This window comes from Drosophila albomicans, chromosome 2R (genome assembly GCF_009650485.2).
Source record: "Drosophila albomicans strain 15112-1751.03 chromosome 2R, ASM965048v2, whole genome shotgun sequence".
NCBI lineage: Eukaryota > Metazoa > Arthropoda > Insecta > Diptera > Drosophilidae > Drosophila > Drosophila albomicans.
In genome coordinates, this window is record NC_047631.2 from 20,441,013 (window position 1) to 20,454,384 (window position 13,372).

Genomic DNA, 13,372 nt, shown 5'->3' on the forward strand with positions numbered 1-13,372 from the left:
TCTAAATCTTTACTATATTCCATAATAAAAGATTACCGCATTCGTATAAAATTGGAACTATTGTCCCATTGTTGACTAATCTGTGCATCAAAGCTACAATTTTAGCTCAACTCTTCTGCAGAGCTGTCTGCTTTTAGTTACTAATTCATAAATCGCTCAGTTGTTGGACAGTTTTGTTGGTTTGTTTGTAAACGTGATAGTTATGCTCAAATTTTGTTGCGTCTCAGTTTTATCTCATATGCCGGAACTTTACACAAATATTTTGATCTTCTTAGCCGATACTCACTGCGACTTAATAAACTTTTTTTTTTTGTTAATAATATCATTTGGTGCTTAAAACTAATTCCATGCTAAGCTAGCGTCGTATTAATAAAGATATGTCGATAACATGATATATAGCGCTTAATTTCAGCCAGACATTTGGACATCAAACTAAAGCGTGCTTTCTCTTTGCTAATCATAAAGTGAATAGGGTCAGTGTTTGTTAGTGTTCACTGTAGTCTCAAAAGGGTTTAGTTCCCACTATCTGTGTGTTCTGATTGCGCACGTTTTTAATGTGCACTGTAAAAGCTGAACACAAAAAAAAGCGAGTACGAAAAACTTCAATTGGAATTGACGTTAAGCAATGACTATTATGATGATTGTCGTTTACTCTTGGTTAATTATTACAGTGTAGTGTTTTATGACTCGCGTTTTTCTTTTGTTGATCTGCTACGCTTGACTTGTGCTGCTGTCAAGTCGACAGCTGTATTTGACATTGGTTTGCCTCCTCCCTCCCTCTGCGATCCCGATTCTCACTCGAATAATTCAAATATCTAAAACGCAACAATTGTATCTTTGGTGTGCGAGTTTGGTTCAAGAGCTGTTTAAATATATATAAACAATATTTTATGTTTTTTTTTTGTTTTTGGTTCGCTATTTGCTGTCAGGTTTATTAAAAATTATTCATGTCACGTATAAATTTTCACTAGTATATAATATGTATTATATGTATTGCATTTGCTTCCACGAAAGTTCTACACATTAGAAATGAATTGCTTCATACAAATTTGTGCTAAAAACAGAAAATAAACATATTTTTTTTAGCGCAATACAGAAAGTAAATCGAGTGAATTGAACTAAACTGAGAGAAAATTAACTAAAAATAAATAAAAAAAACGTGTTTTGCAATGACTAATCCTTGATCCAAGTTGACTATGAGAAACGCTTCGTTGAGTAACCGCTGCGCACGTTGCTCGTTGTGGCCGATCTAACGGTAGTTCTGGTCGTTTTGGTCAGGGTGGCATCACTGCTAGCAGCAGAGTTGCCATTGCCATTGCTGTTCTTAGCTGTGCTGCTGTTGTTGTTGTTGTTGTTGCTGGTGCTTGTGCTGCTGATTGTTGTGATGCTGCTGCTGCTGGCACTCATCGTTAGAGGCCGACGTGGCGGCATTCGCTCATTGACGGCATCCAATCCCTTGGCCTCGGCAAAGGAGTGAATATGTGAGGCTGCGGTCAGTCCTTGCAGAGCTAAAAGAAAACGAAATAATAGGGATAATAAGTGAAGTACTTTATTAGAACTATATGAAAGTAGAATTTAAAAGGAAACTTAGTAAAACAAGTAAGAAAGCTACAGTCGAGTGTACTCGACTGTGAGATACCCGCTACCCATTTTGAATAAAATAAATGTATTTTGCGGTATTATTCTCAAAATATACCTAATATACTGCAAAAATACTAAAAAATACCAAATGATATATGTGGTATATCGATATAGTACCGCATTCAAAATATACCATAGGCGGCTCAATATACCAGATTGTCAGCCAAAGCAACTAAGACCCCTAGTAAGTAGGCGTTTTGCCCATACAATATATTTCTTTAATAACTTCGACAATTTTTATCTGATCGCAACCAAATTTTCAGGAATCATAACTACTATAGTAATACACCAAAATTCGAAACTCTAGCTTTAAAATTACGCTTGTTATTCGATTGATTTTCGGGGGCGGAGGTGGGCGTGGCAAAAATTTGAAACAAACTTGATCTGCGTGCAAACATAACAAATGGTGTCGAAAAAAAATTATAGCTCTATCTCTTATAGTCTCTGAGATCTAGGTGTTCATACGGACAGACGGACAGACACACAGACGGACAGACGGACATGGCTAGATCGTCTCGGCTGTTGACGCTGATCAAGAATATATATACTTTATAGGGTCGGAGATGCCTCCTTCTACCTGTTACATACATTTCCTCTCGGCACAAAGTTATAATACCCTTCTACCCTATGGGTAGCGGGTATAAAAAGAAAAAGGAAAGACAATTTCAAACATTTCTACTTAAGTTGATTAAATAAAAAAAAAACAACTAAAAAAGCTTTATTACCACATTAAAAATATACCATTGAGAGCAAATTATACTAGATTGTCAGCCAAATTAAGTAAGACCTCATTGCAGTAGAAGTTCTTTACGCTTACAAAAGTATTTCTTAAACAACTTCTACAATTTTTATCTAATCGCAACCAAAATTTAAATAGTATAGCTATTATTGTATATACAAAAAATTATTTTAACTTACCCTCTTTGAGTGAATCACGTCCACGAGAAAGTGCGCCGACTGGCAACGCGCCCGTTGGCGTCAGACCCTTTAGTTGTAGAACGCTCTCCGATTCTTCCCTGCAAAGGTGTACAACAGTTTGAAATGCTTAAAACAATCTCGCCTATTGGCCGAATCTCTGCTCACCTCAGTACAGAAAATACACGCGACATTTTGCCAATGGCGCGTATCTTGTTCCGAATAATCTCTTTGCGCAGCGCCGACATTGAAGCTGTGTGAAATACATTGAAACTCAATTAGTTTTTGCATGTCGATACGCGATATGCATCTACAATTTAACAAAGGTGGCAACTCTGGCTATTTTGGGCAAAGCTTTACGACGCCAAAAGCAGATCAAAGCTATGCAAAGCTTACGTTAAGCTCTCGAGCAGAAGCGCGCTGCGGTTCAACACTGAGCTTACCTGGCTTACTGGGCGTATTATTGTTATTGTTATTATTCACGGTCGCCGGCACGAGCACAATTTTCTTTCGCAGCTCTACGACGTTTTGTTGTGGGTTGTGGGGAGTTGTGTAGGATAGTTGTTGTTGTTGTACATACAAATTGTTGTAGTTGTTGTTGTTTTTTTGTTATTACATATTTTGTGTGCAGATTCAGAGAATAGTAAGTCAGTTTAATACAAGATTAAATTGTAATTTTGTGTGTTGTACTATTTGTTACGTATACGACACTTAGACATCAACACAGATACTAACATAGAGACAAGGATTCTCTCTGTATACACATAAATTTTATACATACCTTCCTCCAACTCATCATCGGGACCCGCAACGAGTTCATCATCTGAGCAAATATTGAGCACATTAACCAACATCTCAGTCACCTAGCGAAGCAGAACGACACAAAGATAACTTCGCAATAAACTTGAATTATTCAGCGGAGGGGTCGAAGTTGTGTTTTTACCTTCTCGCCGACAAAGGGCAACGACCAGGTGAAGACATCCATGAAATTGGGCAACCAGTAGGGATGTGGCGAGCAATTGAATTGTCTTATGTTCATCACGTTGTTCTCATACTTGAGCACAGCTGCCTTTTGTCAAATGTTCGACAATGGGTTTTGACAATATTTTTTCGTTTGCGCATCGCATTGCGGTGGCGGCGACGGCGAAAAGCATGAAAAACAAAAAGGGAAAAGAAATATTTACGGAAAATACTCGCAGACTTGTGCAGTAGTAGATGGTGCAGCAAAAATGATTTGCGTGTGGAATTTAAAAATAGATAAACGCCAACAAAATTTCTTCATCCATTTCTTCAATATACAAATGTGCCAAAGTAAAGTTGATCGCATTGGCCAACTCATACCTTGTTGTTGTAAACATCCAAATAGTTTGGCGCCGAAAAGATGGTGATCAGTGATGGGAAGCCGGTTACTTGATTCTTACGATACATGCGATAGCTGAAAATAAAAAAAACATTAAACCAATTGCATTTTTAAAACAAACCTTAGCTTACCCCGCATCTTGTGCTTCATGAGCTCGCACTATGGACAAGAGATTGTTCTTTTGGAGAAACTCACAGCAGGCCGCATAGCTGAAGAAGTAGGAGCAACCACGTACAGAGTTGTGGGAAAAGAAATCGTTGCTCTTCTCATTACCAAAATCCTCCAGCGGATCGGACCACAATAGATCACACATGGGCCCATAGGCGGGTGGCTCCCTGAAGCGATTCAGCTGCCAAGAACAAGAGCGAAACAAAACCAAAAAGAACACAGAAAGAAAATGAAAATGAAATGAACAACAAAAACAACATTGACAGATGATTGTAAACATTTCAGCGAGACATTCGCCTGCCAAATTTATTACCGTCTTGATGTCGTCGAGTGTGAAAATCTCTGGCGATAGCCCGCCGTGTATGCACAAAAACTGCTGGTTGAGCAGCGCGGCGAGGGGCAGGCAGTCGAACGCTTCCATGCATGCATCGTAAATACTTTCCGAATATTTAATAATGCCTGCAACAGACAAGCAAAAGTGAGAAAGAAACCGACAATCGACAACCGACAACCGACAAAAGGTGGTGGCATTTAATGCACTTGTTGCGGCTCTCAAAAGAGCCTTAAACAAATAATTAAACGTTTGCGAGTGGGCAAATCGCAATAGTATAGATTTGTGTTATTGCGAAATGTTGAGAATAAAATTAGCTTACACTCCTGTTTAAAGGTGAAGTATTCGGTCAGATGACGGCACTCGTGATTGCCGCGCAGCAGCGACAAAGTATCTGGATAGGTGATCTTCAGGGACCACAGATAAAGCACACACTAAATGAAGAGAGAGAGATTTAAGCATATGCAAATTGTATGCTGCATTTGACACTCACTTACCTCTATGCTGAAGTAGCCTCTGTCCACGTAGTCGCCCAGAAAGAGGTAGCGTGTGGTGGCTGGCGGACCGCCCACCTCGAACAGTTTGACCAGATCAAAGAACTGTCCGTGAATGTCACCGCACACTGTGATCGGCGCCTCCACATCGATCATGTTCTTTTCTTCGCGCAGCAGGTTAGCGCCCTCGTCGATGATGCGCAGCGCAACCGATTCTTCGATGCGTCCCTCGAGCAGAAAATGCTGACGCAGCACATCAAAGTTGGGCTTGTCCGTCTTGGGATCATCGTACACCTCAGACATGGTCAATTTGTGTGTGGGCGGCAGGGGCACATCTGCAGAAGAAGAAGAAGCAAGTGAACAACTTCGTTAACATATGCGTATGCGTAATCAATTGCGTATACGCAGCGTGCAGCGTCTCTGTTGTGCATATTAACGAGCTGCTGCAACTTAACGCCAATACTACGAATACAATATTTCTGAGTTGGCCTAGCTTGGCCAGATTTACGAGGTACGCAAATATGCCCCATGTGGCATGTGCCAGCGAATGCACATGAATTTCTACGCTAATTACGAAAATTTGAATGAGTGAATATAAAAGTCGAAAATTGATTGGCACACACAAAAACAAACACACAGTCAAAACAGAGACAGACAGTCGGGACAGCAGTTGGACAGACGAACACGACGAACGCGGCCTGCACACATTTGGATTGTCATAATCTCTGGGGGAAATGTTCAAATTTCAGCGGAATACGCCAATAAAAATGTAATATATAACACAAGACAAATGCTCTTTATTATAGCTGCTTAAATTTAATTTAAATTCAATTTTATCAGGCCATAAACTGTGATTATAACAATCAATGCAAGCGTATGTTGGCATATATGGCGCAGTCCTCTAATAGTCCATTTGCTTGAGTATAAATTTATCAATTGGGTCAAGGTCATTCCTGCACATTTAATGAGGAATTGGTAATTACCCCATGAAAATTGTACATTAAAAATGACAGCAATTATTTTTCTTGGCTGAAATTCAATTCGATTGACAGTTAATTTTTTTTTCTAACATAATTCTACTATATGCGAATCGTAAAACAAAGGAAATACTTAAAGAAAATAATATTAAAAAGAAATGATTCAAGGAAAAGATATGTTTATGGCGAACCTTGAATTGCTAATAAAATATTAACAGATTATATATAATGGCATATTAATAACCTAGCCAGAGCATTAACATTAAGTCTTTGGACAACAAAAAACATCACGAGACAAATTTGAAATGTTTTAGACAAAAATTTAATAACTAGCCTGATGGAAATATTTAAATTCCAAAGGTAGATTAATTATGATCATTATGAATGTTGTTAATTTAGTTAAGATATTCAATTTAAATATTAATATTTTTATTTATATAGACACCATAAATTTAAATAGAAAAGCTAATTCAATAAATGGAACAAATGGATATCAAGGATGTATCTGGTTAATATCATGTCTTCTCAATATTCAATTCAAGTGACTTAAATGCTATTTTAAAAAGTTGATATCAAACTGTACCATCGACAATGCGCTCCCTGGTTTTTGTGTATTGCATTTTCTGTTTGCTCCCGCTCCCCGTCGCATCTGATTTCGTTGCTGATGCTGTGTTGGAGGAGGCCTTTGATGAGGATGATGATTTGCTTGTTGTTTTGTCCGTGCTGCCACTTTTGGCCAGCGAAGATTTTCTCGTGAGCGAACTTCGCGACGTTGTGGACATGTTGTTGATATATTTTATTTATCTGGTTTATGTTTTTAATAATTTCTTTTTTCTTTGTTTTTAGTTTCCTAATGTATATGCTCTTAACTGTCCGCTGAAATTCACGACGAATTTGTTTTTATTTTTCGTTTTTATTTTGGCGTTTCTTTTTTTTTGTTGTCTTGTGTTTTCTACTGCTTGTTTTTTTATTACTTTTTTAATATAAATTTTATGAGATGAAATTCTTGTTGTTGCTGTTGCTTTAGTGCTGCAAAAAAAAGTTAGTAGCGCTAAAAATTAGAAAATTATTTGCCTTTGGCCGAGACAGAAAGACACACACAAACATGTGTGTAAGTATATATTGGACAATAAATAAAATTTGTTGTTATTTGGTATATGTATCTTTTTATTTATTTATTTTTAGCCAGGCACTAGCAAATACTAATAGAGACAGCTCCTCGGACAATGTGTATTAACACACACACAAACACACGCACACACACACTGAATCACAAAAATACACTCAATATAAATGCCAAGCAATTAATATTTCAATTTTGTGCAATTATTCACGAATTTATTAACTTTTCACTTGGCAAAGGGCAACATTTTAGCTCAGCCATATAACGCTTTGACACTTTGTGCTAATTAGATAGAACACAATGTAACATTATTTATTATATTTATATGTGAAATTGCATTTGTATTATATTTGAAAATGTATTTTTAAATATTTGAATTTATTTATGCACTTTGTCACACACTTTGCACCGTTGCAGCAGCCTCAGCAGCGTATCCTTGTGGGCTTTATTTGACGCGATCACGGACTGGCATTTCCACCAAGTTGGCGCGTCGTGATTTCCCTCGATACTGAAAGCCGAGCGAAACAAAATTTTCAAATACAATTTTTCGCAAAACGACTCGCCAGAGCTAGACAACATCAAAGACACATTAAAAACAACGATCAACGCATCGACAAAACAGCGAACGTTCGCTCGGCTCCTCGCTCTTTTCCGATCTCCGATCACTGATTTGCGATCTACGATCTCTGATCTGCTGAGATCTTTAGGCTGGTTTGACGCTCTATCGCCGAGAGTCCAGTCTTTCCCTTTGCCCGCTGCCCTTGACTGCTCGATTGTGGTCCTCTGTTAAAAATAAAAAAAAATATATACTCTCGCCAATCTCTCTCGCAGAGTTCGCGGCTGCTGCCAGCATAACAATCTCGAATCTCTTGTTTATTTATTGGGTTAATGTGACACACACGCGATTATTGGCTGTTGTTGTTTTTGTTGTTGCTGTTATTTGTTAATTTGGCCTCCATAAACATGACCACCTCCAAGGCATGCTCCAAAGCAACATCCGTTGTTGCAAACAGTCGACGCTCCTCTCAATGTTTTTCAACTTGACCGTGAGTGAGACATCTCCGCTCTTTTGTCCAATCTCCGACGTCCGCTGTCTGCTGTCGGTTTGTCCGTGATATTGTGTATGCGTGCTCGGCCAGAAATTGGGCGCCAATAGGTGGGTGTCGCTATAATTATACATAGTCTTGACTTTGTGCGCGCCTCGTGCAAAAATATATATCCTAAATGCATACATACAGACGCCGTACTACGAATCTGCTATCTCTCGGCGATTTCTCCAACAGATCGCTTCGATTCGGCGGGTTAATTGCCCATCGGATATTGGGAAAGCGTACAAGAAAATACTTTTAAAGTCCATTTTACTATTTACTACTACAAAGTGTTTTTGAAATAGCAGAAATAATTATACCACAAATTCTTTAGCAACGTTTTATTATGATATTTAGGACACAAAGTGGCAGACATAAAATATTAAGTATTTTCTTGGAAAAAGTTAAATTTAAAACAAAGAAAAGTAAATTTACTTTTAAAATATATTTATTAAGATTAAAGGGTATTTAAAATTCGTTTTCCTAGTTTATTTAGTTATTTCAATAGATTCAACTTATTAGAAGAGAGACAACATAAGCTGAGAAAGCGTGGCAATATTTTAATAACAATTTGTGCGAGGGGGAACTTGTTGTTGTCGCTGTCGCAGTCATTGATGTCGTTGTCGTTGTTGCTACTGATGACAGTTCTTGATGGTCAATTAATATGTATTTATCTTAAATGAATATATTGTATTTTGTCGTGATATGTGTATTTATTTGAGCGATCTTCACTGACAAGCACAAAACTAGCACCTGCTTTGATCGGAATAGAAATTCGCGCATAGAATTCTTTGTGCATTCCAAGGGTCTGAACCTGAACATGGCATTGGGATTTGGCCAAGATCACGCCCACAGCACAGTATATTCGATAGACAAAGGCAAGTCACCCGATAAAAGTCATACTATATTAGAGTGAGACAGAGATGGAAGCATCCATGGAGGAGGAGGATGCATCGATACCTTTTTTTTTCTTGGCACTGCGCTGACAGCAAACTCAGTCTGTCCGCTGTCTGCTGTCCCGTTGTCCATTTCAGCTTTGTCTACACATCTGCACTTATTATGATTCGTTATATCGATGAACACCGAACGCTGGCCGAAAGAAAAGTGTGGGAGGTGTGGAGGGTGCTTGGGTGCTTTGGCAATGCTCACTGTTTTATATACTTTACTTATTTATAAGTATTTATTTTTATAACCGCAAAATCGTTGCCAGCATTTCTTGAACGCAATTAGAAGGGGCCCCCAATGCCGTTGTCGATGCCGATGCCGTTGCCATTTGTCGCTGTTGTTGTTGATTTCGATTTTGTTGTTGTTATTGCTGTTGTTGTTGGTATTGTCGTTGTTGGGCACTGACCAATGGTCAACGCTGCGCACTTGAAGATTCATCTTGAAGTCATCTGTATGTGATTAATTTGAACACGCGCTAAATTGATTAGAAAAATGTTTTGTTTGGGCTGCTGCCATTTGCCCAATGAGTACCGAGTACTCGAAGATCGTTGTTGTGTTTATCCACCGCATATTGTATGCTTTGTGAATGTTGAGGGGTGCTAATTTTGTTGCCTAATTTTGTGCAAAATACGATGGCGAAAATATTTCTAGTCAAGTTGAGTCAAGTCGCTCGCATATCAAAGTTGACACTTGTACATTCATTTCAGCACATGTTTGCATTTCAATTTGAATTTCAATTTGTATTTTATTTTTAACATCTTTTGCCCCCACGAATATTGAATATACTCGTACAATGAACAGAGCGCGTACGCTACTCACTAAAGTGTGCACTTATTTATAAAACAATGTTTTTTATGGTTCGCCGCTGATTCAGTCTTTTTGGCTTCCTGGCCTATAAACAAACGCAAAGCAAAAACCAAACAAATAGAAAATAGAAAAAAACATAATATTGACACGTAGCAAAAACAATTCATTCATTGTTTGAACTTTTGTTTTTTTTGTTTTCTTGCTCTTGTTCTTGTTTTTGTTTTGGTTTAAATATATCTTCAGTTTTTGGCACTTGAAAATTACGTAGCCGAATTGCTTTATTTCAATTAGAATTATGCATTTATTTTAACATGGATCAAGTGGTTCAAATATTTTTGACGAAAATGTATTAAAGAAAGATAGAATTTGTCTTAAAGCGTGTTATAGAATACGATCAAATAATAATGTGGTATTTGTTCTGTTACGTGTTGGTGCTGGAAATATTAATGAGAGCTTTTTTCAGAACGTTTAGCGAGTGCCGCAACCCATTAGATGAGCTTTCTGTTAACGTTAACAGCAATGTAATGGCAGAACACTGTTAACGTTAACATTGCGATATTAACGCACTGTGGTTTTGCTTTGTGTTTGCACTTCATTTTTTGTTTTGTCTGCAGCATTTCTGTCTGCGGCAGCCATTTTACAAATTGATAAACTTTGCAGTTATCATTGTTTATGTATCTTTTGCCCATGTGTACCAATCTCTTGACTTGTTATCATTGTTTTATCTCCTCCCACACACACGCGTTTCTGGCGTTTCTGCTGCCGCTGCCAAACATTTGGCAAATGTTTTTCTTTGCCTTTTGTTTGTTTGGGATTTGCCGAGGCATCCAAGAAAAAACAATAAGAAAATGCTTCAGATATACGAGTATAAAAAATCAACGTAAAATTATGTCGAATTGATTTATTGACTTAGTTATTTAGGCTCTCATAGGCAGGCATTGTAGTTGTTGTTGTTGTAGTTGCTGTTGTCTGGGGCAGAATGAGTTTTTTTTTTTGTGGAAGCAAACGGGAGTGAAAAACCTTTTCTTGTGCTGCTTTTGTTTAGCTGTTGTCAGTTGCCAGCAATAACAAGACCCTGGAAAAGCCAGTGCAAATATTTAGTTTTCATTTATGCGTTTTTCTTTTGAATGTTTTTCTCGTTAGACCCATTTCGAGTTTAACTCGATTTGTACTACCAGGCAAATACCCGTAGATATAAAAATGCTCCTAATTGAAAAGTATCTGAGTGCTAAAGTGAGCTTTTGGGTTTTACAATTCGTTGGGTCCCTAGCCCATAAAAGTATGCTAGCCTTTTTTGTCTGGCAATTTGTGTTTTTGTGAAGTAGAGGTCAGTTTCCGTTTACCCAGCAATGGAAACATTAACATAACTCTAGGAGAAAACACTTGTTATTTAACTTGAATGGAATTCCTAAAAATTAGAATACCAATTAAAACAAAGCGAACGCTAATATAAATAGTTTAAATAATGTGCTGACAAATCTGTATTGATAGAAAGCGCAATCATTAAGTGACCAGTTGATATTATTGCTGAAAGCTGATGACTTGACTTTGATTTCCATTCAATTGATTATGCACTGCACGTTGCCGCATTAATTGACACACACGCGATTCATTGGCCTGTGCTGTCTGACACCTCCTCCGCTATTTGCTTCGTGTCTCGATATATATCCGCAGCCTCCCCTCACAGTTTTTCCTTCCTTCTGGGTGTACTTGTGTGTGTATATATTTCTGCTAGATTTGATTTATATGGGCTGCAAATTGACGGTGCGCTATCGACGCACGTAAATGATTTTCATTTTCCAATCATAACATTACGCGTGCTTGCACTGCCAAATGCTCAGCTGGTAATGTGCCCCATGCTTCCAATCGAATCGACAGCAAATCTATAACAAACTTGCGGGTGGTCTCTGTCTCTCACTCTCACTCTCGAGCTCACTCTCGCTTTGGCTTTGCCCTTTTCTTCTCTTTTTTTTATTGCAATCAAGCAAATTGAATTAACATATTGGGCCGACGGGCGAATTTAAGGGCAAAAGCGAGCGGGGCAAATACACGAGCAGGATGTTGATTGTGTACGACGATGCCACTGTTGTTGTTGTTATTATTGTTGCTCTTGTTGTTATTGTTGCTCTTGTTGTTATTGTTGTAGCTGTCGCTTAAATTGTGATGGCAGATGGGGCGTCATTTCAATTATTTATGGCCTCATGCGCGACTTGTTTGCCTTTGTTAATGACGAGACGAAAGTAAAAAGCACAAAGTGCCTACAATCGGTAACTGCAGCCAAGAATTGCAGCAGCAGCAGCAGCAGTAGCAGAAACAGCAGCCGGCAGCAGGCATCTCTTCGCAAAATAAGTTAATTAAAAGTGCAATCAAGCAACGATGAGGACCTGAACCAGAACCAGAACCAGGACGACGACATTTTGCTGCAACGACACAAAAAGGCCATTCAAGGGTGAACTTCAAAATGAGCCAAAACTTGTACAGTCTCGCCGCCTGCTGGCATCCTCGCATGGCTCGACGTATCAGCAGAAGAAATGGGGTTTGGTGTGTGCCGACATAAGCTTTAGCGCAAATACAGCCAAGCTTTTTCTTATACACACATTGACACAGTGGCACACCCCCACACACACCCACACATACACATAAATTGCTGCAATTATAGGCGTCATAAATTATAAAATGTCGACGGCAAACAGCGATTGAAAGAGCTGCGAAGAACAAGACGAAGACGAAGAAGAAGACGAAGAAGACGATGCTTGCAAAATGGGAAATGCTTTTAATTGATTTCCTTGGCTGTTGCCCTTGTACCTTTTTGTTCTTTGTTTCCTTGCCAAGATAAGTATTTCCTATCCTTTCTCGTTTTCTCTCTTTGAGTTTTTTCAATTCGTTTTTGTTTTTTTGGTTGCTTCAAGTCCATCATTGATAATGTATAGTTTTTTTTTTAGCTTTCTCAATATTCGCAAAGATTTCTCTGGAGTTTAAAGCAAAGTTGTAAAGATAAATTAATTAAAAATGCGCTTAACAGTTTTCTATTCTATCGTTTTTGCATCGCTGATGATGATTTTGATTGACGCCCCGCAAAACTACGATAACTACGTTTAAAACTTCCACAAAGAACTCACTTTTCTGACACATTATTAATTAGTGAAGAAAGAGGCAGACTTATAAAAACTTTTCTATATTTTAAAGTTGCTAATTTTATTAGCAGCTTAAAGTTGAGTATTTGTTTTGTCTAACCACAATAATTATTCAATCTATTATGCAGCTGTCAAACAATATAATTAATTACATGTTGAACTTTTCAACATTGATCCATCATTGAAATGATTGGTTTGTGGTTATTGGAAACCAAAAACATTCGTCAACAATAATTCGGCAAGGTGAAAACCAGATGCCAAAAGATACTTTCATTAACGAGAATTCACAGACGACGGCAACGACAACGACGTCAGCTAAATATAATATTGAGTAATTAGGAACTATGACCTGCAGCCTTTTAACAGCAGTCACAAGTCGCCCACGTTTG

The 13,372-nt window shown here is 38.1% G+C and overlaps 1 protein-coding gene across 4 annotated transcripts; it reads right to left on the reverse strand.

Annotated features, from left to right (window-relative positions):
* Positions 1 to 906: 906 nt before the first annotated feature.
* LOC117573436 (serine/threonine-protein phosphatase 2B catalytic subunit 1) lies at positions 907 to 7,531 on the reverse strand. Of its 4 annotated transcripts, none has more exons than XM_034256652.2 (13): positions 7,412 to 7,530; positions 6,470 to 6,762; positions 4,913 to 5,244; positions 4,738 to 4,849; positions 4,398 to 4,543; positions 4,048 to 4,265; positions 3,898 to 3,991; positions 3,500 to 3,625; positions 3,338 to 3,419; positions 3,000 to 3,074; positions 2,725 to 2,809; positions 2,560 to 2,657; positions 907 to 1,508 (listed from the first exon to the last, which is right to left on the reverse strand). In XM_034256652.2, exons 2-13 carry the CDS (start codon positions 6,666 to 6,668, stop codon positions 1,195 to 1,197), a joined length of 1,881 nt encoding a protein of 626 aa, XP_034112543.1. In that variant the 5' UTR covers positions 6,669 to 6,762; positions 7,412 to 7,530; the 3' UTR covers positions 907 to 1,194. The 4 variants fall into 4 exon arrangements, with proteins under 4 accessions (XP_034112543.1, XP_034112542.1, XP_034112544.1 ...); XM_034256651.2 differs by having other exon boundaries at positions 6,470 to 6,915; XM_034256653.2 differs by lacking the exon at positions 3,000 to 3,074 and having other exon boundaries at positions 6,470 to 6,915.
* Positions 7,532 to 13,372: the final 5,841 nt, after the last annotated feature.